The 26522-nt window shown below is 49.4% G+C and overlaps 4 protein-coding genes across 4 annotated transcripts; 2 read left to right on the forward strand and 2 right to left on the reverse strand.

Moving 5' to 3' along the window:
* Positions 1-1118: 1118 nt before the first annotated feature.
* Positions 1119-2073, forward strand: PtA15_13A504 (uncharacterized protein; the record flags this gene model as incomplete). The annotated part of the gene is made up of 5 exons (XM_053162709.1): positions 1119-1250; positions 1368-1470; positions 1575-1620; positions 1710-1800; positions 1909-2073. 5 exons carry the CDS (start codon positions 1119-1121, stop codon positions 2071-2073), a joined length of 537 nt encoding a protein of 178 aa, XP_053026658.1.
* A 5741-nt stretch (positions 2074-7814) lies between these two features.
* On the reverse strand, positions 7815-8071 carry PtA15_13A505 (uncharacterized protein; the record flags this gene model as incomplete). Its single annotated transcript, XM_053162710.1, has 2 exons — positions 7815-7975; positions 8053-8071. 2 exons carry the CDS (start codon positions 8069-8071, stop codon positions 7815-7817), a joined length of 180 nt encoding a protein of 59 aa, XP_053026659.1.
* An 8306-nt stretch (positions 8072-16377) lies between these two features.
* On the reverse strand, positions 16378-19547 carry PtA15_13A506 (uncharacterized protein; the record flags this gene model as incomplete). The annotated part of the gene is made up of 9 exons (XM_053162711.1): positions 16378-16564; positions 16707-16922; positions 16997-17388; positions 17496-17600; positions 17671-17930; positions 18017-18441; positions 18523-18759; positions 18846-19033; positions 19386-19547. The coding sequence occupies 9 exons, from the start codon at positions 19545-19547 to the stop codon at positions 16378-16380; spliced, it is 2172 nt and encodes a 723-aa protein (XP_053026660.1).
* Positions 19548-19705: 158 nt separating this feature from the next.
* PtA15_13A507 (uncharacterized protein) lies at positions 19706-25607 on the forward strand (the record flags this gene model as incomplete). The annotated part of the gene is made up of 8 exons (XM_053162712.1): positions 19706-20128; positions 20219-20491; positions 20563-21628; positions 21694-21898; positions 21998-23646; positions 23722-23863; positions 23960-25121; positions 25380-25607. 8 exons carry the CDS (start codon positions 19706-19708, stop codon positions 25605-25607), a joined length of 5148 nt encoding a protein of 1715 aa, XP_053026661.1.
* Between the last annotated feature and the right edge of the window lie 915 nt (positions 25608-26522).

A 26522-nucleotide genomic window follows, 5' to 3' on the forward strand; every position in this document is an offset into this window, starting at 1 on the left:
CGAACTGATGACTCGGGCCGACATACTTAACGCCCTCCAACCGAGCATGAGAATCCGGATGGCATACCTTTGCCTCCACATGTATGTTCAGCGCCAGGCCAATCGAACCACCACCCAGCCTCACTCACCTTGGGAGGCAATTGATCAACACATGGAAGCCATGCGATCCAAGCCGGCCGACTACAAAGTAGCGTAAGTTACCGGCCTTTTTTTTATATCTTTGAATGAGGTCTGCTGACCCTTTAATATCAGTTTTGCCCGTCTAGTGATCAGTTACGATTCCCACTTATTTGATGGTACAGCTACTGCGGCTGACATCTCCGGCGTTGCGGTCACGCTCCCGTCTGACGACGAGGTGCATGAGATGATGCTCAGGAGACGCCAAGCGCCGCCGACCGCCAATGAGGAAGATGTTGCTCCAGGTTCAATCTTCTGAAGATTACTCCCTTAAAGTAGGAATCTATCTCTCATATTTTTACTACTTGTATTCCCTGTGATCTGTTCCTCCTCCTCTTCCTCCATTTATCTTCCGCGATTCCTCTGTCCCCTTTTCTGTCATGATAGTCTCCTGTCTCCCCTCCCAAGAGTGTGCAATGTATGGCTACCCCGGCGGCGCCACTAGTCCCTATATCTGATCCGACGGTTAAAACCCGGTCTGAGGCAACCTGACCTCCACGGGAGGATACGACGGAAGCAACCATCTGTTGTGGGTTGCACCAAGGGCCCACGTGGAGCCGATCTCCAGTCAGAAGACGGGGCATCCACGGCCCCTATAGTGTTGTTTGTAAGACGAGGGGACCTCGCCGCCTCCACGGAATGCCCGGGGCTTGTGTGGGATCCACGAGATGATGCCGTGGATACCCCCCCGGATCAACTTAGTGGTGAGCACGTGGGCGTGACAGCCGCTGGTCCGCCCCCCGCGAGGGTCAGCCGTGGATTCCTCATCATTTCCGAGTCAGTCCCGCGTGGAGGTACTCCCCGGGTGTAGGTTGTCCCCCGGTAGTCCGGTCGGAGCTATGTAGGGCGAAGCCCAAAGCCCGATCCCCGGTCTATCCGAGCTTCGGCGCCTCGAGACCAGCGAAAACGGAACCCGACCACAGATCAACTGAAGCGGAACGATGGGTGATATCGAGCGAAGACCGCCAATTTTCATGGGCTCCTTGTTCCTCGGCCAATCCACTGGTCAGTTCAAAGATTACGACTACCGACCCGCACTGGGATCGGCCACACAACTTGGACTTTACACCGGCGTATGCTTGTATTCATCAATTCCTCTAGCTCAAAGCTACCTCAGTAAACAGATTTTCCGATGTCAGAGTCATGTTATAGTCGCTGACCCCCCTGCTACTCATTTGCTACATTATCAGCTTGCCGGAACGATCATCGGTGCGATTAACCATGGAGTAATCTCCCCCTCTGAGGCCAATCGGGGCTACATTACGAACGTTGCGAAGTTTGGTGCCATGGCTGGTGCGCTGCTGACAGATTTATTCATCATGATTTTCTTACTTGATTCATAAAAACTGATCGGTGGTGGTTTTCTGCAAACTTGTGCAACACGTTGATCACTCCAGCTGCCATCGGATTCACGTTTGGGGGGGTCAGTCAATCCTTAGCAAGGTGAGGAATAATATGATTTTTATTTATTTTGGCAGTTTCTATGACTATCAACAATACTGAAGGATGTCACTCTGCATTCGCCACCATAGCATGCGAGACAAAAGTGATCCTTGGAACGCTACAGCTGGCGGATGTGCCTCCGGTTTCTTACTAGGTCTGCGAGCTGGCCAATTATCTACGGTTAGTAACAATGATCTTAGCTACCTTATTAATGTCTAAAGGAGGGCGTGGGCCAGCTGACCATGAGGCCTGACTCGTCGATGACTCTCCTCTACATATGATGTTTAGGCTCTGGGGCAATGCGCGATATGGGGTGCAGTGGCCGGTGGAGTCAACTATGCTGGGGACACGTTGATCCCGGCTCATCATGGAAAAACTAGAGAACAGCAGCAACAAGAGCGAGTCAAACTATTGGGCAGTCGAAAGGATCCCCTCCTGCTAAATCAGTCATGAAATAATTTGCCGCGTCTTGTTCAAACTTTGTGACCTGTATTCTATGCAAATATCGGGCCCTCTACTCTATGACGTGGGGCTGATCGGTGTCGCATTCCAACCAGATTGTGCTGAGCTCTCCATGATGAGCAAAACTCTTTTTCAGAGGATCGCTGCGAAAAGCATCGCTCGATTGTCCACCACTGGAAACGAGAGTATCTGCTGATCTAGCACGTATTTTGATGGATAGGGTATGACATGTTAGATCAATTGTCATCCGGGGGTTCTTTCCTCATGTTAGCGTCAATCGCCCCACTAAAGGCTGCAAAGCCAGCTGCGCCAAATAACATGGCTTTCATGCCTGATTGCCATGCCAGCATTCCACCAGCTAATCCCCCACCGGCCAACGAGTTCCATAGATCACTTTTGGCACAATACTGAGCGTTGGATTTTGTTGTAGAAGGTTTTTTTAAGAAAAAAAGAGAGAGATGTTTAGATCAGTTGTTATGCAACAATGTAAATAAATTCAGCTTTTTTTTTTCAATAGAACAGAGCAAAAGCAAAAAAGAAAGGCAGATTTACACTTTCAACACAACATTCCAGTCCAGCATACAGTGCTCCAATCCAAATCCTTTGCCAGTCGACCACATCCCGCGGTCCAAGCCGTCTCCACTCGTCCGTCTCTGCACACGTTTCCGGGATGACCTTTGCCGCAGCCGCAGCAGCCAATGGTCTTCCCGTAGGCCTCAGTGGTCCCTTCCTGTCGGTAGGTTTTCACTGGGGCCGGTGTCCGGGTCTCGGTGGAGAGTCTCGAGTGTACTAGGTCTCACTACCTGCGGGGCTTCGCGACCTGTTAGGAAGGAGCCCCTAGGTGGGTAGTAACCCAACTCGACGACCCTCCTCCTGAAGCAAAGAGGAAAGAGTGGGAATGGCTTCCCTTGGCCGAAGTTGAGAAGGGGTTCGGGCTATGCCCATAACTCAGGGAGAAGCCTGAGCCTGCCGAACCCCCAAACTTCGACCCTCAATCCTCCCGGAACACCAGATTGGTTCTCAAGGAAAAGGCAGAGAGTTTAATCACGCGATGATTTCTTCTGTGTAGCGCAGAGGGCATCGCGCTTCGCCAAGCTCTCCAAAACAGTTCCGTTTTCTTTCCGCAAGCCGGTGGGCACCCGGCGTCGTGATAAAGGTGCTAAGTTTTAAGCCGTGAAGGCATTTTCCCAGTGTCCCCGAGCAGATATCATGAGCGAAGGCGGTAGCCACCTCCAGAATCGGTAGACGCGTGTTGTAGTAGCCGGAAGTTCAAAGCGCACGATGCTGGTTTCCTTTTGAAGGAGAGGAACTTTCTAAACCGCGCGAGTCAGAGCCGCGAAGGGTACTTGCTTCCCCGCCTTGTAGTACTAGGATATCCGACTTTGAGGTTTTTCGAAGGGTGTGACCCGAGGAAGTGAGGTCCGTAAAAATAAATGAAGCTGTCTTCATCGTGAATAAGCACAAACAAGGGAGGGAACACATGTTGATAGGGGCAAGACGGCAGAGACAATCAGATCAAAAAGATTATCTGCGATAACAAATGTTTCAGATCATCCGGAATAGGAACAATCAACTGATGTTTCACCGCCTGGCCCGACCGCACTCCCCTCGACAAGGCATCCGCTTTATTGTCTCTGGATGTCACCCTCCTTGCTACCAGCTCCACCCCTTCCTTAATTAGGATTTGCTGAATCATGATCCACAACCTCCAAAGCTGTGATAGTCTTAGCTAACTCGTCCATAGAGTACGGCCTAATGTAAAGCTTGTAACAAGCCGATCTCTATCGGCCGAGCGTGCAGATGGTCGCAATGTCAACGCCGAGCGCGTTACGAATCGAAGCACCACCTACTTGGAAGGAGTGGCCTGAGACTCCAACATGCCCCAATTTTTCCCAGACCTGAGTCAGGCGCCCTACGGCTGCATTCTTAGTTAGGTTGATTCTATCCGACGACGATTGGAAACCAAATAGGGAGTCGCCTTCCGATTGGCAGGTGAGTAGTCGTCTCTTGACCGCCTCGAGTGGACAGAGTCGATTTCCTGTCGCCGTCAGACGTAAGTGTTGAACCCCAAGTGGTCCGGACGTTTTAGTAAAGCGCAGTGAAATGTTAACTGCCGAACCGTCAGCTGCGAAGACGACGTCCGACTTCTTTACCCCTCCGTCGAGGGTTGGCTTGCCAAATTTCGAAGGGTAGGTTACTTCCCCTAGCCTCGCCAGGCCCCAGAAGGCCACCAGATCCAAAAGTGCTAGGTCGAAGTCATCCCCGCCTGAGAGTTCGTCGGTCAGCGCGATAAGGTCGTAGATCATAACGGCCTTTTTCTTCTTTTCCTTCGCGCGGAGTGCGTCCCGTTTGGCCAAGCTTTTCAGAATCAGTTTTAATCTTCTCTCGCAAACCGGTGGGTACGCTGCTTCGTGATAGAGGTGCCAAGCTTTCAAGCCGTGCAGGTATTATTCGAGTGTCACGGAACAAATCTCTTGGGGAGCCATGGGATGTACCTATTTCCCTGCCCACAAGCAGAAATGGTAGATGTCTTGCGTAGTGGCTGGAAGATTAAAGGGTATGGTGTTGGTTTCTCGTTTAAACGAGAGGAATTTTCTGACCGCAGAGTTATAGCTGCGAAGGGTGTTTGATTCCCAACCTTGCAGCACCAGGATGTCCAGTTCGGAGGGTTCTCTAAGGGTGTGGCCCAAGGAAGTGAAATCTTTAAAAAAGAAAGCAGCTGATTTCATTGTGAGAGAGAAAACACGCGAGTGAGAAGGAACATGCAACTCGATGCCAGGGTAGCGGCGACAAGCTCAAATCAAAAAGATCACTTGTGATAACAAGTGTTTCAAGTCTGCTGGAATCAGGACGACCAGTTGGTGTTTCACCGCCTGGCCTGAACGTACCCCTCGCGATAAGGCGTCCGCCTTATTATCCTTGGACGACACCCTCCTTGCAACCAATTCCACTCCCTCCTTGATCAGGATCTCCTGAGATATTACGATCGAAATACAGAGTAAACGATTCTCTGATGTTACGATCAAAATACGGAGTAAACCCGACATCAAAATGATTGGGTAGAGAGCCTTTGATGAACATGATCGTTGTTTTATCAGCGGGTCTCTTAGCTACGTTGACTGCAGGATTTATCGCATCACTTGACGAAGAGCGAAGGATGTCCGGTTTATCCGGAGCGGTCAAAGACGTCGCATTATCCATCTTTCCGTAGAGACGTAAAAAGAAGTCAGTTGATTTCTTGTCGCCCTTTGCGAAGGCCTCCATCGCTCTTTCCCAAATCTCTTGACGATCCGACTTCTCTTGCGTATCGCTCGTGACTTCGGGGGTAACAGAAGAAGCTACGACAGCGGTGGCCATCGTGTCACCCGCACTAGAAGCTTTAGGTGGCTCCGTCACCGAAACTGCTCCTGGTTCAATTATCAACGGCAAGTTCGACAGAATAGCTTTGTATCTGGATGCCGTGTCCCGCTCTTGACCATCCTTCGACGGATGTCCACTCATTCGGATATTCAAACCCAATGTAATTGCCGTCCTTCTCATCTCCTCTAGATCTACGATTAGTGTAGTAGTGAATTGTGTCACGTTGCCAATTCTTGTCGAACATAGTCAACGGAATGGGACCCCTGAATTCCTTAATGTTTTTATCGAAGTACGGAGTAAATCCTACATCGAAATGGTTCTGCAGGGAGCCCTTGATAAACACTATCGTTGTTTTATTGGCCGGTCTTTTAGCCACGTTAACAGCCGGATTCACCGCGTCACTTGAAGAGGATCTGAGTATGTCTGGCTTGTCCAGTGCTGACAGAGACGTCGCGTCACCCATTTTCCCATAGAGCCTTAAGAAGAAGTCCGTTGATTTCTTGTCACCTTTTTCAAAGGCCGCAGTTGCCCCCTCCCAAATCTCTTGGCGATCGGTCTTGTCTTGAATAGATTTATCCGAGACTGGGTTGGATATGTTGATGGATTCAGAAGTGTTTAAGACCGTCCCATCAACTCTGGAGACTTCAGGTTCTTTAGGAGGTTCTGTGACATTAACTGCTCCTGGTTCGATGATCAACGGCAAGTTCAATAATATGGATCGGTATCTGGAAGCCGTGTCCCGATCTTGACCGTCCTTCAATGGGTTAGGGATTTCTGTATGAAATCGAGCAAATTACGATTCATTGACAAATTATAATCCATCATTATTAACATCATATCGAGCAATTTACGATTGATTACACATATCGAAAACCATCTCAGCAACCCATTTCTTTGACCATGTCCTTCAGTAAATGCGATGCTACGAGTTCAGAAGATGAAAGCGACGTTACTAGTTCGGAATTGATTATGTGATTATTGTCTTGACGATATAATTCAGTTTGAAAAGATTTTGAAAAGGAAACTGCCGGTGCAGAGCCGATGAGTTTCAGAGAGATGATTAAACTCTCTGCCTTTTCCTTGAGAACCAATCTGGTGTTCCGGGAGGATTGAGGGTCGAAGTTTGGGGGTTCGGCAGGCTCAGGCTTCTCCCTGAGTTATGGGCATAGCCCGAACCCCTTCTCAACTTCGGCCAAGGGAAGCCATTCCCACTCTTTCCTCTTTGCTTCAGGAGGAGGGTCATCGAGTTGGGTTACTACCCACCTAGGGGCTCCTTCCTAACAGGTCGCGAAGCCCCGCAGGTAGTGAGACCTAGTACACTCGAGACTCTCCACCGAGACCCGGACACCGGCCCCAGTGAAAACCTACCGACAGGAAGGGACCACTGAGGCCTACGGGAAGACCATTGGCTGCTGAGGCTGCGGCAAAGGTCATCCCGGAAACGTGTGCAGAGACGGACGAGTGGAGACGGCTTGGATGGACAGAGACCGGACCCGCAGGGGGAGGTCGCCTAGGTCCAAGCACGCAAAGGAGGGCGCCCAGGCCAGGCCGGGGGAGTCGAGGCTAGATTATGAGCAATTAGGTTTGAGACCGGGCTCATGCGCCAGTCACAACAACCTTCATAATCTAGCTCCTTGAGACTCGCCTGTCCCCGCACAAAGACTCCTCCCAAGCTCTCTCCATCATCTCTCTGAAACTCATCGGCTCTGCACCGGCAGTTTCCTTTTCAAAATCCTCCCACCCACCCCACGGAATTAGGTGTTGAGGGCATAGCCCGAACCCCTTCTCAACTTCGGCCAAGGGAAGCCATTCCCACTCTTTCCTCTTTGCTTCAGGAGGAGGGTCGTCGAGTTGGGTTACTACCCACCTAGGGGCTCCTTCCTAACAGGTCGCGAAGCCCCGCAGGTAGTGAGACCTAGTACACTCGAGACTCTCCACCGAGAGATGAAAGCGACGTTACTAGTTCGGAATTGATTATGTGATTATTGTCTTGACGATATAATTCAGTTTGAAAAGATTTTGAAAAGGAAACTGCCGGTGCAGAGCCAATGAGTTTCAGAGAGATGATGGAGAGAGCTTGGGAGGAGTCTTTGTGCGGGGACAGGCGAGTCTCAAGGAGCTAGATTATGAAGGTTGTTGTGACTGGCGCATGAGCCCGGTCTCAAACCTAATTGCTCATAATCTAGCCTCGACTCCCCCGGCCTGGCCTGGGCGCCCTCCTTCGCGTGCTTGGACCTAGGCGACCTCCCCCTGCGGGTCCGGTCTCTGTCCACCCATTTCCTTGAACATGACGCAAGCCTTTTTATCGAACTTCATCGCATTGAAATTGGGGTCTCTTCGGAGAGGGTCTTCGTAAGCGAATGAGCTCAACTTCAAGCTGAATATTGTCCCCAGCCCAAGCCCCATTGCTCAATGCTCCGCACAGGATCGTCTTGGCCGGCTTGGCCGAGCCGGGTCCAGTGCAGGTACTTGTAAATCTCTTGTCGTTCTTCTGCGGTCGTTTCTGGTTCTTGTCCGGGTATGATGCACGGGGCTACTCGTTGGCTAGAAGAGGGCCTTGTCAGCTTGCTAGCAAAATACAGGAATTGAAATGGAAAGGAAGCTACTCACGAAGGAAACCAGAGGCCATGTCGGGATCGTCGGTTACGGGAATGGTTGACCAAAGTAGAATTAACCAATGACTAGCACATCGAATCGAATCGATTCGAGTATTCGCATTCGTATTCGATTCGAGTCAAATAATTCCCGGGCAAATTTAGGGCCTGTACCATAGCTTTCCGGGGATTCGAACCTCGGATTCCGCGCCCCCCAAAATTACGTTCTGCTGAGATTCCGTTTCCCCCTCGGATTCCCTGAGTCCACAATCCAAGGTGTGCCAAAAGGCGTACCACGGAAACACGGATTTGTCAACGTGGAAGATACTCCCCCGGTCATCGAAGAGAGTGATTACTCCTCTCGAAGCCCGTTCCGTTCCGGTCATCGAGGGATGATGTACTCCTCTCGTTGTCCGGAACAAACTGGTCATCGAGGGGACAATGTACTCCTCTCGATGGCCGGAACGAACCGGCCATCGAGGGGACTGATTACTCCTCTCGATGAACGGAACTATCGATGTCCGCTCCGTTTCGGTCATCGAGGGGATGATGGACTCCTCTCGATGACCGGAACGGGCCGGCCATCAAGGGGAGTGATTACTCTTCTCGATGACCGGAACGAGCCGGCCATTGATGGGAGTGATTGCTCTTCTCGATGGCCGGCTCGTTCCGGTCATCGAGAGGACTCCATCATCCCCTCGATGACCGGAACGAACATGCCATCTTCCGGTCATCGAGGGGATTGATTAGTTCTCTCAATGACCGGAACAATCGATGTCCACTCCGTTCCGGTCATCGAGGGGATGATGGACTCCTCTCGATGACCGGAACAAGCCGGCCTTCGAGAGGAATCCATCATCCGCTCGATGAGTGGAACGGGTCGGCCATCGAGGGGAGTGATACTCTTCTTGATGACCGGAACGAGCCGGCCATTGAGGGGAGTGATTGCTCTCGTTGCGGTCATCGAGAGGAGTCCATCATCCCCTCAATGACCGGAACAAACAGGCCATCTTCCGGTCGTTGAGGGGAGTGATTAGTTCTCTCAATGATCGGAACAATCGATGTCCGCTCCGTTCCGGTCATCGAGGGGATGATGTATTCCCCTCGATGGCCGGCTGGTTCCGGTCATCGAGAAGAGTAATCACTCCCCTCGATGGCCGGCCCGTTCCGGTCATCAAGAATGTGGTGGATTGCTTTATGTGTATATACATGTGTATGTACATATGGATTTGATGGTCCAAGGACCAGGGAAGGGGGAGCAAGGGAGGGGAGTGCAGAATCCGAGGCAAAAAAATAGGGGGGAGCCGTTTTTCCAAACGGAGGAAAATGGCCTGTTTTCCGCGGATTATGAGGTTGACAAATAAGCGCTATGGTACTCCGGATTCTGGGCCGCTCGGATTTCACAGAAAGTTGCGAATCCCGGGCAAGATCCTTGGAATCCGCGGGCTATGGTACAGGCCCTTAAGCTCAAATATTTGAATAAATTCAAAAAATGGCTCAATGCAAGCTTTTCTGGGGCCCAAAGGCCCCAGATGAGTTTGAAAAGGCCCATAAGTGGGTCAGCTATGCTAACCATAGCTGTTAGTGTAGTGTAGCGCAGCGCAAATGCGCTCTTTTTTAGCATAGTGTTCTTGCAATCGTGCGCATCTGCGCTGACGCTGTGGTAGACGGAAAAGTGGAAAAATAAAAAGTTTTTTCTATGCCACATAATTACTCATACTAGGCCTCAAGACACTGTCCAATGGACCACAGAAATGGGTTCTACAGCCAATTTCACCCCTAGTCCCCACTGGAAGCACCCCTGGACCCCGTCTAGTGTGAAGTTACACCTCATGGACACCTATCACACGGCCAGCCCCAGTAACCCAGCTTTGTCTTTCTGCTTCAACCCAAGTTTCACAGTAGTGCCCATATACACGTTACAGGATACAAACATACATCTCCCTGTCAGGCTACCCTCATTACATATTAACTACATACACTCCTTTGTATACATAGTATGACATCATTTACGCTGTTTCTGCAGCCTCAGACTTTGTGTATACTAATTCCCCCTGTATGACAGCTCATGCAGTCTACTGTCACCTCATGCATGCATTAGAATGTTCTTTTGTATATTCTGACATCATGTATGCACCCCTGGTATATTTAGAATGTTCTGTGGTATATTCTGACACCATTCATGCACCCCTGTAGAGATGGCACTTGGCACCCGCCGGCAGGTACCCGTCACACTTCAGCACATAATTATATGCGCCTGCAGGCGCCCATGGCGGGTTCCAAGGGTTCAATTTTAGTAAAAATACATGCAGGGAGCTGCACACGCGCAATGGGTACCTGCAAGCGCAAAGAATTATGTGCTGAAGTGTGGCGGGTACCCTCTGGCGGGTGCCAAGTGCCATCTCTACACCCCTGAGGGGTTATGACATCATTTGTATCTACTCCCACCAGCTAAAATCCCTCACCCTGTTGTCTAGATTAGCTAAAACCCTAACCCACAAGCCCCTTTGGGGCTCCACTTTTGTCTATAAAAGGAGCTCTCTCCACCCCCAGTGGTCTGCTCCCCAGTTCCTCACCCAGAACTCACAAGTCACCCAACACTCATCCACACTCAAATCCTAAAACCCTTATAACAATAACTCAACCCTTATAACAATAATTCAACCCTTATAACAAAGTAATTAAAACACTTACATGTTGCCAGTCAAACAGATTTCATCTGGAACAGACCAGACCTATCACTTAATAAAACTTGCCAAGCTGAGCTTGGTGGGTCTTGTTGACTGATAACAGAAGGGCAGAGCTTGCAACTCCACCATACCCTTCACCATTCAGCAAAAGGGTTTCATTACCACTTTTGAGTCTTACAACGCTACACGCACAGGGTGCAAAGCTATTTTAGCTTTCAGCATAGCGTTAGCACAGATACATTTTAGATTTTAGTGTAGCGTTAACACAGATAGGCGCAATTGCGCTAACGCTAAGCACGCAGGGTGCAAAAGAGCATGTGCTGTGCTGCGTCCGCCACTATCAAAGGTGCGTCCGCCACAGTCAAAAGTGGGTCCGCCACTATCAAAAGTGTGTCCACCACTATCAAAAGTGCGTCCGCCACTATCAAAAGTGTGTCCGGCACTCTGAATATGTAGTGCATCCGCCATTATGAGATATGCCTCCGGCAATATTGTAAGCATCTTTGGCACCATGATATTTTTGACAGATGACCTCCTCAAAAATGTATGGCCCAGAAATGGGCCAAAAGAAGTCAAAAACACAAAAAATGTAAGTTTTTGGTGTTTTTAATGTATTTTGGAAGTTTTTCTGTCAAATATCTCTGAATGTTCAAATATTCAACAAATCAGTATTTGAAGGTCCCAAAAAACATGTTGAATACCATTGTGCTAGTCTTTGGAATTAACAGCCTTGCTAACTTGCTGTTGTGTAAAAGCTTGCGCTTAATTTTTTTTTCCACAGGTTTTTTTTCTTGCCCCCAAAGTTTTTTTCCCCCGGAGCAAAATGATCATCCCCAATCCAGCCGATGTGGTGGGCGCTACTGTGTGTGAAATATTGTCTTTTTCAAGAAGCTTGGACCCTTTCAATATTTTTTGTTTTGGTGGATCCTTGCAGATCCCATACTTTTCTTATATAGTTCTTGACAGCTGTTAGATGCGGCCCAAGGCTAAATCTCACCCCAGAGCCATCATCCTCCAGAAAAAAGTCAATGAGTTGACTTCAGTAAAAAGTGAGTTAATATTTGGAACCATGGCTGAAAGAACACATCTCCTGCCCCCCTCATGTTGCTGGAAAGCTGCCCTCAGCCTAGGGATGTTAATTGGGCTGGGCGGCTGATGGGCCGCCCGAACCCGGCCGGGTTTGGCCCGGGCTTGGGCTGGCATTTTGGGGATTTTTCCAAAGTTGGCCCGGCCCGACAGACCCGCGCCATTAGTCGGGCCGGGGCAGGTAGCCCATTGGCCCCCCCCGTATTACCTGGGGGAACCCCCAAGCAGATATGTGATCAGGAGTTGGCAAGTTCCAAGGTGTTTGGCCTGTTACTGTACGACCGCACCTTCTTGGCAGCCACCCTCCGGAGTCCGACAACATGACAGGGTCTACCAGCAAGGAAATCAACATACAGGTGACAGCAGGACCAAATTTGCGAGCCAACAAAACCGAAGATAATGATATCCCCCAAAGTCAGACTCTGGTACCGGCGGAAAGCCAAAGCAAATCACAAGACGGCCAATCAAAGAAACAAAAACTCACCAGTGAGGTTTGGGAGCACTTCTCCAAGATTATAGGTAAGTTATTGTTAATTTTTTTTGTGATTTCCTGAATCTCCCATCACTTCCATTCAACTTGAACTCACTCCCTCTTCTTTGCCATCTGAATTTTTAGATTCCAATATCAAAGAAAAGGCCAAGTGCAACTACTGCAATTTGAAGCTCACAGGTGCCTCAACCGCTGGAACCAACCATCTCCATCAACACTTGAGGAAATGTATATCTGACAAAGGTGGTCTTGTTGTAGCCAAACAAGGTTGGTTGAACTTTGGCGCCCCCAGCCGCTCTGTCTGGATTTATAATCAAGAACAATCTCGTATGTGTATGGCTGAAATGGTCATACTCCATGAATATCCCTTCGCCATGGCCAAGTACAAAGGATTTATTGACTTTATGAAAGAAAATCAGCCGCAATTCAAGATGCCAGGACGTCTTACCTTGCAAAACAATTGCGTGAAGTTGTTCAACAACCAAAAGGCAACCCTTATCAAGAAGCTTGGAATGGATGCCAAGCATATTGCACTGACCACTGATTTATGGACATCGTCCAATCTCTCTGGCTACATGGTGTTTACAGCAAACTATATCAGCCCAAGCTGGGACCTGGAGAAGTTAATCATCAGTTTCCACCCGCTTCCACCTCCCCACTCAGGCCCAGCTATTTCCAACCAACTCAGCCATGTTCTTTGTGACTGGAAACTTGTCAACAAGCTTGCATTTGTCACGGTTGACAATGCAACCTCCAACACTGCGCCCATGGTTAAACTCCAACAATATGTGGACGAGCGCAGTTCTACTCCTGGTGCTGCAACCTCTGAGTTTTTTCACTTCTGCTGCCTTGCTCATGTAATCAACTTAGTTGTCAAGGACGGGATCAAATTCGCTGGTACCGCCGTCAATTGACTACGAAGTAGTGTTCATTACATCCATGGATCTCCAAGCCGCATGGATTCCTTCAAAAAGGCCCTCACTGCAGTTGGTATCAACCTCAAGAAGAAACGTCCCTGCAAGGATGTCCCAACTTGTTGGAACTTGACTTACCTGATGATCAAGGCATCCTTGCCCTGCAAGTTAGCCTTCAAGGAACTAGCCATTCTGGACAACAATTTTGGATACTGCCTGACCAAGCTTCAATGGGATGAGCTAGCTTCCATGGAAGGGTTCCTAGAACCATTTAACCAAGGTTTGTTATTTTCTTTTCTTTGCTTATTAGTTTATTTTTTGGCCAATGTTTTGTTGAGTGACACACAGTACCCGACCATAAATTATGCCTACTGGGCAATGACAGCAATTGAGAGGCAACTCAAGGAAATAGCAGCCAAACCAAGCAATCTAACAAACCTCAACAAAATGATTAATCCCATGAAGGCTAAGTTTGAAAAATACTGGGAGCCAGCAAAGGAACTCCTTGCAGTTGGACTCATCCTTGACCCCCGTTATAAGATGCAATATCTCCGGTTCAACCTTGAGCAACATGCAGCTGCAGATGAAGATGTCAGCAAATTTGTTGGAAAAGTAAAGTCGGCCATCTTTGGACTTTGGAACCTGTATGTTCCAGCGCCATCATCTGTCACAGGCCTGACCAACAGTGAAGTCCAACCTTCCTCAAAAAAGAAGGCCATCAACAAGGATTTGACTGGCTTCCATCAATATATTGCCGGCACCATTGACACATCACCTAACGCACCGGCCGCTGAGTTGGATCTCTACCTTGAGGAACAGAACCTCATCCTCTCCGACAATGATGATTTGGAGTTTGATCTGCCTGGCTGGTGGAAATTGAACGCTGCTTGATTCCCATCACTCTTGGAGATTGCCAGGACAGTACTCATGATCCCAACAACATCAGTAGCATCCAAGTCGGCTTTCTCCACTGGTGGACGTGTTCTGGATGAATATTGAATGCACCTCAATGAAGAATCAGTTGAGGCATTGATATGCACTCAAGACTGGATCAAGGCGGCCATGTAGGGAAATTTGTTTTTTTGCCTCCTTTTTCATTATGTATGTATTTTTGTATTGTTATTGTGTTTTCCTTCCCTTGCAATAAGGTCGGAGCACATTATAACAAAGTAAAATGCAAAAAAAAAATGTTTGTTATAAAAAAAATGGACTTTTTTTTTTTGGCTGGGGCCCGCCGGCGGCCCGGGTCATAAACGGGTTTGGGTTGGGTTGGCATTTGGAAGGAACTGGCCCGGCCCGACCCGTCCACTAACTTCCTGGGCTTAGCCGGGCCGTCCCATGGGCAGCCTGAGCCCGCCCAATTATCATCTCTACCTCAGCCTGAACGGAGGGGCCAACGGAGCCCGGGATTGTTACGCCAGCTGCAAGGACAAGAGATATGTGGGATAATTGAATCCAAAGTTAATTTCCATGAATCTGAAAATAAAGCCATACAATGAAACAAAAAAAAAAAAAAAATGTCCAAGCTTCTTGAAAAACACAATGTGTTATCACATGCCTTGGCTAAGATTTTTTTTTGGCCAGCACATTTTATTTTTGTACAAAATGCACAAGCCTCCATGGACTTGCTGTAGGTCATTGGCTACTATGTGTTGCCACCGTTAAAGACAGCCAGGATGAAACAACATGGATTAAAAAAATACACAAGGGACTGAACAGCGGTTGCGCTGTTATCATTGTTCCAGCAGTTGAAAGTACAGATTCTACAAGAGAATTGGAAATGAATCTGTTGGAGGTAGAGCTCAGGGAATTTATAGAGTTCATTACATCTCAATGGAATGAGTCTAAATAGTATCTACAAGAGTATGTGACAGGCCACGTAGTCAAGGCCTCTGTACATGTCATCTACATGTACCAACAGGACCTAGGAAAGCCCCTATGGAACACAGTAACCTAAATTCCCATATTTTTGAAAATTCATACATTTTTGCAGCTCATTCATACACGTTTTGTGTGTAGGTTCAGAGCTTGGTCTAAAATTTCATACAAACTTTGTGCCTATGTTTTTTTGCCAGCATTGATGCTGACACCAAGGGGGGGGTGGAGAGGGGGTGCAAGACAAGAAAAAAACTGGAAACCAGACTACTGTAACTAGGGCTGGACCCTAAAGATGGGGTGGATGGGTATACCCAGATATCCAACCCAACGGGTTGGGGGCCGGCAGTGCTCTCTTCAAAAAATACCCGTTGGGTATTCTCGGGTATAAAAGTCGGGACACTCTGCTGATTTCATGGGGACCAACGGGTATTTGGTCTCAGGGGTTGAGCACACCGGCCTTGCGTCTTGCAGCGGCGCAAGGCTGGTGTGCTCAACTTTTTGCGCCATCTGGCCGCCCAAGGCGCGGCATGAATAGGCATCCGGGTGCTCACACCTGATGCCAAAGCCCTGGGGAAGTTGTCTCAGGCATAAACGTCCCGAATAGGCGTAAGAGACCGGGTACCCGCGGGTATGCCCTATAGTTGTGGGATATATCCGCGGGTACCCTCCGCAAAAAATACCTGCATCTACCCGTCTACCCAACCTGCTATCCGCAGGTATTTCTACGGGAGCAAAACCTCTGGTCTTACTCCTTGGGTATTCCCAACAGGTATTACCACAGCAGGGCTGGAGGCTCTTGGGTATCAACCGGGGTCCAGCCCTAACTGTAACTGTTGAGGGGGGGGGGATGGGGTCACTTGGGCAGGGTTAATATTCATAAGAAGGACAGAAAGTGGGATGCAACCTGTGGATGGATTGGGTGGCGCAGGGGGAGGTGGATTGATATACTTTGTATATACTTGTGGTGTTGGTACTGGAGCCGCAGCCAGAGGGTAGGTGGGTGTGGCACTGCTCCATCCTTAAACTGTAGACTCAATTCAGACTGAAAAATCATTACAGACAAGGCTTTGAACCTTAGCTTGAGCCCCTGAGTCTCATACATTTTTGGTTACTACCCCCCTTGCCCTCAGGAAAAATTCATACAATTGAGGTGAGTACCTTTACCGGCCAACATGACCATTCATACATCTGGGGTGCGTAGGTTATTTGGATTTTGACAAAAAAATCATACATTTTGGTTATTGTGTTCCATAGGGGCTTTCCTGGATGCTGTATCAACAGAATCAAGCCAGCATATATGCTTTTAGGCTTTCGACCCATTCGGCCAATCCGACTTGGCCGAGATAATCATTTAATGATGGCTCCAACTGTTCTGTCTTGCATTCATGTCTGCTCGTTGTCTTGCCGCTGCCGAGTTCTTGGACTTTGATTGTCAACCCGGTGCCAAATCGAAACTTCGGTGCCAAGAATCTGACACACAAACACAGACAGCAGGGCATTTTGCAGGTGGTGAGATGTGCAGGGAAGTCGCAGAAGCATGTCAGTTCAGAATCATGGTGCTTGAATGGAGATGCCGGATTCGTGAGGATTGGGGCATCAAAAGAGCACTAACATTTTACGGCGGATAGATTGGCAGACTAGGCCAGTGGGTGCTTGTTTGATCATGATTTCTTCAACACCGATCATCTCGACCGATAGATCTATGATAGACTGGTTGATACCATTAACCAGCACGCTGTACAATTGGTCAGGTCCGATTCTCATCGGCTCATCCTTCAACCAGAACGAGATGACGACCGGACAAGTAATAGAAAAGGTGATCGAGCGTCTGTCTAACGTGACTTTAGCAAGCAGAAGGACGTTTGGACGCGGTGGACCGTGAGGGATTTCTTGGACACTCACCGGCCCATGATACGCAATGTCGCAGTCCCACCCACTTCCAGCTTATGTGGAGGGGTGTGGCTCCTTCCGCAAAGCAGATTGACCATTTCCGAGGCGCTTTCCAAGATCGGATCCAGCTCTCCTTCGACTTCCAACATCGTGGGCTTCAGATCCGAGACAGCTTCCCGAAATAATTTGTGCAGCCGGTGTGTGTAAATAGCAAAGACGATCAGGTCAAGGACTGGTTCTAGGATCTTCGGGTGAGAGGGTTGAGTGTTGGGGTTGATGAGGCCGATGGCGTAAGATCTACGTGATCTGTATATTGAGATCATCAAGAGTCGAATCAGCGCCGAAATGAGCCTGCACTTGGACGACTTCTCAGTGGTGCTTTCCGTCTCCTCGTGACTTTCAAGCTAGCACAGAGAGAGAGAGAGAGAGAGAGAGAGAGAGTTTGCGAAGTTCAATCAACTGAGTCACAATTTCGGTTGAGCAGTGAATTGATCAGTGAGAAATGGAATACCATTTCGAAACAAATCTCGGCATCCTCCCAGAAGCCTTTGACGACGACTGAGCGATCTGAAGTCGAGGTTCGATAGGTAGTAGATGATTGGGCTTCCTTAGAAATCTGAAATTCTCCAAGCAAGCGTTCTTACAATGAACCTATCCGATCGAGCCCAGGACGGAAAGGTGCTTACCTCTCCAAAGATCTCTTCTTCCAAAACTTCGGCGCGCGCAAGCTCCAAGTCTTCTCCGAATGGAAGAGCATCGGTCTCCTGGAGATTACAGCTATCCCAGGGTGAGAAACACTCGATCGGTTGGTTGGGTAGGGTGAGAACGATGGTGAGCCGTCGTCTGGGGCGAGGAGGTAGCTTGAGAGAGATTTTGGTCGAGTCGTGATTGTCAAGGTTGAGGGGCTGTAGACTTGCGAATGACGATGCGCGCAAAGCCTCAGCCGCTAGAGATAGAGGCAATCCAGGATCGTAAAGTTGTGCCCGAGCAAGGATAAGGGGGTAAAAACAAGTGAGAAGTCTGCAAACCAACCTTCGGTGGTGGCATAAGCTATCCCGATCTCTTTTGCTGCTCTCTCGGCACCCCTTCCCATCAGGCTCAGCTCAGCCCCCGGCCTGGCACCTTTCGGCCTCAAATTCCAACCGGCCTCCCTGAGTTTGAGGAGAGTATCCCATTCGTTTTGAGAGCGTTTTGCTTCGCGAGCGATTTCAGCTGCGGCGCGCTTCAAGAGAGACGAGGCGTTTTTGGCAGCTTTCTGTTTGCGCATCAGCGAGACGGCAGAGTTGATGAGCGTGATCGGTTCGGGTTGTGGTGTGAGATGGTTCAGAGAGTGAGTCATTGGCGCGATTCCGCCGGAGGGTAGTGGGAGACTGGAGGTATCGACTGCCTCGGGGGCCAATGGGGCGAGGAGGGTGTTGAGCAGGTCCAATCCTGTAGACAGTTCTCCACTCATGACTCTGTGTGGAACGGAGGATGAGGGGTTAGTTTACGTCATGAATCGATCGATCGACACCGAAGTAGGCATACACGAAGCTCACAGTAGCTGATGGACCATCTGCATCCTCATTTCCCACAACTCATCTACCGTTATTGTTTCGGAGGATGTTGAAGGTTTGTTTTCGGTAGCATCCTCTCCGCCGCGCTTTGGAACTTCCGGTTCTGGCTCAGTTTTCTGTTTCTGATTTTCGATGCTTTCGATGGTCAATTGAGAGAAATCGCCACGTTCGACCCATAGGCGTTTGAGATTGGAGGTCAGCTTGGAGGCCTGATCTTGTCTATGTATATATTTTATTTTGGCGGGATGGAGGACGATGTGTGAGTATTGAAGACACGCTTTTGGTTAGTTATGCAGATCGCTCACGGTTCCTTCCATATCTTGGCACCACCATCGGAGAAGTCCCATAGGATGTCCTTCTGTGCGGATGCCGGGTCGCGGTCGGCGGGAAGGTCGTTGGCCAAGAGACGGGGTGCGGGTGGGGCGAGGGCTATGGAGGGGTGTCTGTCTCCCATCGGGCCGGAGTGGAGCAGGATGGGTGACGCGCCGAGCCGCTGGAACGGCGGCCGCACACAGGGATGTCATGCGTGTGTGACAGCCTGTGGACACAGCCATGTCACAAGGCAGCTCAGACTGCTCGGGACTCGGGAGGCTTGCTTCGGGCCGGTCAGGCAGGCCCGGCAAACTGTGGGGCATTAATTGTGTTCAGCTATGTATGTACAGTATTCCCATCCCCGGTCTAGCCTCTAGGTGGCTGGCAGCTGAGCTCCTTTGTGGAGCAATTAGCAATACACGTTTAATCAGCCTCATACTTGCACGTGGCTGCCACCCCATAATTCGCATTTTGTGAGTGGGCGGTTGATGGTTCAAACTTCAGAGAAGGGGTGGTACATACAACAACTGGACTGCTTGATGAGTTTGCAGTTCGAAGGATTGGATTGGATTGAGGAGGTGCTTGTTATTACTTTTTTTGGATGCAGCCCCTGGCTTGGCGAGTGGTGACTGTGAGCCTGAGAGTGGTGCGACAATACAATCATCGGCATGCACGCCATGCGGCTGGGTTGTCATGGTCAGGGTGGCAAACCCAGAGCGAATCCGGTTGGCTCTAATTTTCCCTTCTCCCACACAAAAAACCCACCCTGAACATCCTCCTCACTCCCAACCAGCAACCACCATGCAGCCCTGAACGAGCAGCGGTCAACAGCCAAACAGCACCCAGCCAAGCCATGGACAGACACGCTCACAGCAACACCAACACCAACAGCACCAACACCAACACCCACCAGAACAACCCAAACCTCTATCCGCCCTCTCAGCCCGCACCACTCTATCTCGATGCCGAAAACGAGTACAACGAGACGGACAACTATCTCGACTCCGAACTCATCTCGCTCAGCGATCCAGACCAATACCTCAGACTGACACGCTCGGCAACCGAAACCATCCATGAGGCCATCTCCGAAGACGACCGGCGGAGGCTCGCCAAGAAGCACCGCTCAAATCTCTCCTCCCTCGACCCCTCCAAGAAGAAATTCTCCCGCCGCATCTCGAGCACCAGAGCTTCAGCAGCCATCACCGCCATCACCCCCAGCCAACACCCAATCCTGCCCAGCTCGATCTTCAACCCAAAGCTATCCACCAAATCATCAGCCAACCCACTCAGAAACATCTCAAACCACCACCACCACCACCACCACCACCAAGAGCCCTCAGCCTCATCCTCCCAACCAACCACTCAGAAATTCATCCCCCCCATGCCAATCGCACCCGAGCTAGATCAGGATGAAGAAGAGGCCGACGAACACACGAAAAACCTCAAAGAACTAGAAGACTCCCCCGCTGCGGATCTCCAGCGCAAACAGAACGATGCATCCAAACAACAGCGCCGCTCCATCTACGTCAACCTCGTCCTGCCCACCCTCCAACTCGACAAGTATGGCGATCCAATCGCAAGATACGTCCGCAACAAGGTCCGAACCACAAAGTATACGCTCATCACCTTCTTCCCAAAGGTACATCTGCCCCCCTCCCCCCATCTCCCATCCCAAGATTTTACAATCACTGACACCACTGCCCACCACAGAACATGTGGGAACAATTCCGAAACGTCGCAAATGTCTATTTCCTGGTCCTCATCATCTTCCAGGTCTTTCCAATCTTCGGCGCTGCAACCCCTCAAGTCGCCATGCTACCACTCGTCTTCATCCTTTCAGTCACCGCCCTCAAAGATGCATTCGAAGATTATCGAAGATATATGCTCGACAACAGCGTCAATAATGCAGCATGTACGCGATTGGGCGATTGGAAGAATGTCAACGTGCCCATGGCCGGCGGAGGAACGTGGTGGGAAAACTTTGAGTGGCCCTGGGAGAAAAATCAGCATGTGGTCGATTCGATAGGCCAAGTCCAGAAGATCACCAGAGGCGTCAGGAAGCTACGTGAACGGGAGAAGGACACGTTTAATACCGACTTCCTATACGCCAATCAAGCTCAAAGGGAACAACAACAAAGTTCAGATTACCAAGATGACGATGCGTTGAGTGAAATCCACGAAGCGAATGGTAATCAGAACGGTCGATCTACAACCTCACTACCGCCACCTTCATCCACCAGAAGACGACCCTCATCAGATTTGGTCGATTATTCAACACCGACCGCCGGTACGGCGAAGTGGGAAAGAACGCTGTGGAAGAAGATCGAAGTGGGAGATATCCTGCTGCTGAGGGAGGATGAAGCGATTCCAGCGGACATAGTCGTCCTAAGTACCTCAGACCCCGACGGTCAATGTTTCGTCGAGACCAAAAACTTGGACGGAGAGACGAACCTGAAACCTAGGAAAGCATGTAAAACAACCAGGTCGATCGGAAACGAGGAAGACGTCGAACATTCTCACTTTCTGGTAGAATCTGAAGCCCCTGGCGCCAACCTTTACGCCTTCAATGCAACGGTCAAGTACTGGACTAAAGACGAAACGGAAGGTTGCGAACATCCCCTGACCGAAGGGCGGAAGCTTAAGAAAGGCTCCGAAAAGAAAGAAGTCATCGGAATCAACGAGATCCTTCTGAGGGGGTGCACGCTAAGAAATACGCAATGGGTTATCGGTTTGGTAATCTTCACTGGAAAAGATACCAAGATCATGCTTAACCAAGGTAAATAAATTGGTTTAGCTTAAAGCTTCAAATCACCATACTGACTTCAGCATAACTTTCTCCAGGTGACACTCCTTCCAAAAAACCCAAGATTTCTCACGAAACCAATTATGCAGTCGTCGTCAACTTCATCGTGCTCGTCCTACTATGTACAATCAATGCAATCGGAGATGGGGTGCTACAAGGTTCCGTCAAAACCAGCTCTACGTTTTACGAGGTGGGTGCTAGTGTATCATCGAATGCGATTTTGGATGCCCTGGTCACTTTCGGGTGAGTAACGATTTGCTTCTTCTTCTTGTGCGGACATTTCCAGAGAAAATGTTGATATGACATATGCTCATATATTTGTTTATCTGTCTGCGTGATCAGGGCTGCCTTGATTTTGTTTCAATCAATCGTGCCCATCTCACTCGTCATCACCCTGGAATTCGTCCGGTCGATCCAAGCGTTGACGATCTTTCGTGACATTGAGATGTACTATGAACCGCTCAACTGTCCAGCCGAACCCAAGTCATGGAACCTGTCAGACGATCTAGGGCAAATCGAATATATCTTTAGTGACAAGACTGGTACATTAACCCAAAATGTCATGGAGTTCCAGCGGTGCTCGATATCCGGAATCTCGTACGGCGAGGGAGTCACTGAGGCCATGCTTGGTGCCGCTAAAAGAAAACAGGCCGAATCATCCGCAATTGACGATCCGGTTACTAACTCGGCCGCCCTCTTGGATTCCAAACATCGAATGATCGATCTCATGGAACAATCATTCAAACACTCTCATCTCAACCCATCTCAACTCACCCTGATTTCTCCTCAATTGATCAAAGATCTGACTGATACCAATCCGAGTAATTCAGTACATCGTCAACGGATGATCGATTTTTGGAAAACTCTAGCGATCTGCCACGATGTCATCGCGAGTCGAAACGATCTCGAGCCCAATCAAATCGAATACAAAGCCGAATCGCCTGATGAGGCAGCCCTGGTGGCGGGAGCAAGAGATGTAGGGTTTGTGTTCCTTCGAAGGATGGGTGACCGGGTGGAGATCCAGGTGATGGGTCAACTCGAGCGATATCAAATGTTGCAGATGATTGCCTTCAACAGTTCCCGGAAAAGGATGAGCACGATCGTCCGATGTCCCGATGGCAAGATCCGGCTGCTGTGCAAGGGGGCCGATAGTATCATCATGTCGCGTCTCAAAGCTGATCAAGATGAGGATTTGAAAGATCAAGTCAATCAAGATCTTGAGAACTTCGCCTCGGATGGATTGAGAACTTTGCTAATCGCCAGCCGTGAAGTCAGCGAAGAGGAATACCTAGAATTCCAAACCGAGTATAAACAAGCATCTGATAGTCCGGGTAAAGACAGGGAAGATCTCATGGAACAAGTGGCCGATCAGTTCGAACGAGGCTTAGAAATCCTGGGTGCAACAGCTCTGGAAGATAAGTTACAGGTCGGAGTTCCTGAAGCAATCGAGAAGTTACACGAGGCTGGAATCAAACTATGGATCCTGACGGGAGACAAACTTCAGACGGCAATCGAAATCGGCTACAGCTGCAACTTGTTGAAGAATACGATGGAGATCATGATCCTCAGTTCTGATACCGAAGCGGGCACGCGGTCCCAAATCGAACAGGGTCTTGAAAAATTACTCGCGACATCTTCCGGATCGGCTACATCCACTTCCCACTGGAATGGGTCTGAGTCGCTTGATCGAGATCCCAGCGGGCCTGATTCGTCTGACAAGAATGAGCATCGCAATACGACGGGCGTCCCCGGCGGAAGAAGGCAGAGTCAAGCAGCTTTCCCAGCCACTAGGCCCCAGGGTGGCTATGCAGTCGTGATCGATGGCGATACGCTGAGATACGCTTTGGACGGCTCTCTGAAGGCTAACTTCTTGGCCTTGACGGTCCAATGTGAAACCGTCGTCTGTTGCCGTGTGTCTCCTGCTCAGAAAGCTTTGACTGTCAAGCTGGTGAAGGAGGGTAAAAATGCCATGACTTTGGCTATCGGTGATGGTAAGCAACATGTATACATTTCGACGAGACGAGTAGTTGTTGATTTACCACTTTTGTGTGCGTGTGTGTGTCTAGGTGCCAACGACGTTGCGATGATTCAAGAAGCTCACATTGGAGTAGGGATCGCTGGACTCGAAGGCGCTCAAGCATCAATGTCGGCAGATTATGCACTTGGTCAATTCAGATTCTTGACAAAATTATTATTAGTACACGGAAGGTGGTGTTACATTAGAATCGCGGACATGCATGTGAACTTTTTCTTCAAGAACATAATCTGGACATTAGTTCTATTCTGGTATCAAATTTACTGTAGTTTTAATGGATCGTATCTCTTCGAATACACGTTCATCATGTTATTCAACTTGATTTTCACCTCGCTACCGGTCGGCTTGATGGGCGCATTTGAACAAGACCTCAGTGCGAATGCTTCGATGGCCTTCCCGGCTCTCTACAAACGTGGGATCTACGGTCTGCAATATACCCGGTGGAAGTTTTGGAGTTACATGGCCGATGGCTGCTACCAATCGATGGTCTGTTTCTGGATCCCATACTTCGTCTACTTCCATTCGACCACTGTCTCCGTAACCGGCAGGGACGTCGCGATATGGGAGTTCGGCGCAACGGTCGCCTGCGGGACGGTCTTTGCAGCCAACAACCTGATCGCCATCAATACTCGCTACTTTCCGTGGTTTATCATCATCGTCCTCACAGTCTCATCCACCCTGGTCTTAGTTTGGACCGTCGTATATTCCGCCCTATCCGAATTTTACTTCAGCAATGTCGTGGTCTACACATTCACTACCATCGAATTTTGGGCTTCATTCATTCTCGTCCAAGTGCTCTCGCTCCTCCCTCGAGCAGTTTACAAGTATCTCCAAGTCCAGTACTGGCCTCGCGATTCGGATATCATCAGGGAGATCATCATCGGAGAATCTTATAAACATCAGCATGCTCACTCTGGTTTGGAAGAAGATATGAAGCAGCTCAAGTTGATCGAACAGGTGATCGAAAAGGATAGATTGGATAGATTGGATTCCGAGCAGTTTGCCAAGAAATCCTCGACTCCGTCACAGTCTTCATCGCCTCCGTATTCCCTTACACCTGGCGGCAGCGGCGGAGCGAGCGGTGGATCAGCGATTCCGACAGCAGCCCTGACAGCCATTGGAAGGTCGACGTCGGTGAATCGAAAAGCTGCCACGAAAGGCCAAAGCACCGACAGTGTCGAGATGGTGGCCGTGCAACCCGATTATCCCTCAAGCAGTGTGCCGTCGATCACCACCACTCAACCGGATGGGAACTATACCACTAGTCGAGCACGGGTGGACGGCGCGACGCCCCGAGGATTGGTGGGCTTTTATTCAGACCAACAGGCCCATGTGGTCGACCGACATGGATCAGTGGGCTCGAATTATCGTTACAGTGGCCTGGCTACTAGCTCTCCTGCCCCGTCTCCGCGCGAAATCGCCGACCGGCATGTCAATCAACATCAGCAGGCGCGAGAATCGGAGATGGATATATTCGGATCCCCTCCTCAATCCCACCTCGGCCATCAACAGCAGCAACAGCAACAGCAACAGCAACAACAGCAATGGCGATTTGGGCAGGATGGCGAACAGCCCCCTCACTCTGCTCATTCAGGAGGCTCGGGATGGATGTCCGAGGACTTTATCACCTGCAACTCCCACTCCCAGCACCAACACCAACAACAGCAGTACCTGCACCAACTAGGCCAGCCTTTCCAAGCGCCACCCTCGGGCAACCCTAGCGACCGCGCGTCGGACCCCAGTCTGGCCGAGGATCTTCACTCGTCCCACTACTCCCACCTCTCCTCCGCCCGGCCTAATCAACCCACCTTCAATCCCTCTAATCCGATCCCCGTGCCCACTCGGCCTCTCAATCTTAACCCGCAGCATCCAGATACCCTCAACCATCATCAACAGCATTTTTTCCCTTCGCCTTAGTCTCTCGCCCCCCCGTTCTCCCCGCTTATAAAATCAATATCTTCCTCTCTTCTTACCTCGTCGTCTTTTTCTTTCTTTCTTCCAGGGAGTTTTTTTTTTTTTTTTTTTTGTTTTTCTTTGCATCATTATCGTGTTCGACTTTCGTATCTAATATGTATTCTTCTTCCTTCACTTGTTCCACGACTCCGCCTCCATCTTCTGTCCCCTCTCGGCTCCGTTTCCTCTCTCCTCTACTACCCGACCAGATCTCTGTATGTGTCTTTTTGTGATGTATTTTCTCATGTGATTACATTAAGTGATGATGATCTCTTCACAAGCATTTCCGTTCCCCTCATCTCCTCATTCCAACCTCAAAGACATCAAAAAATAGAGAATTCTTAGAGGCCATTTGTTTTGTACATGCAACTGATCAATCTTACATACTTTTATATGTGTTTGGTGTCTACAACAGAAATTTGTTTTCATTTTTTCACTGTTTTGATGGATTGACACTTTTTTTGCATGCAAATATTACCAATTATCATATCAAGAGCTACATATAAAAAGATGCTTGTAAAAAGAACTCCCAAAAAAAATGTCAACAACTCCCAAATGTCAATTTACATCAAAAGGTCATTTTTCAACCAGTTCCCCAGGTTGAAAAGGCTGCGCTGTGTCTTTTGAGGAGGTTTTGGACCTTTTTTGCCGCTAAAAGTGATCTAGCGTAGCAGTAGTAGCAGTGTGCTAACACTACAGAAAAAGGGCTGCTGTTAGTGCTGCTATGCTAATGCTGGGTGGGCTGTGTAGTGTAGTGTTGCACAGTTGTCAGTAGCCCACCAATGCTAGAGGTATGGGCAACAATTCCTAAATTGCCCACAGCGACAGCCCCAGACAACTCTCAAAAAGTGCTAGAAAATCATAATATTAATTGCTGGG

This window comes from Puccinia triticina, chromosome 13A (genome assembly GCF_026914185.1).
Source record: "Puccinia triticina chromosome 13A, complete sequence".
Lineage (NCBI taxonomy): Eukaryota > Fungi > Basidiomycota > Pucciniomycetes > Pucciniales > Pucciniaceae > Puccinia > Puccinia triticina.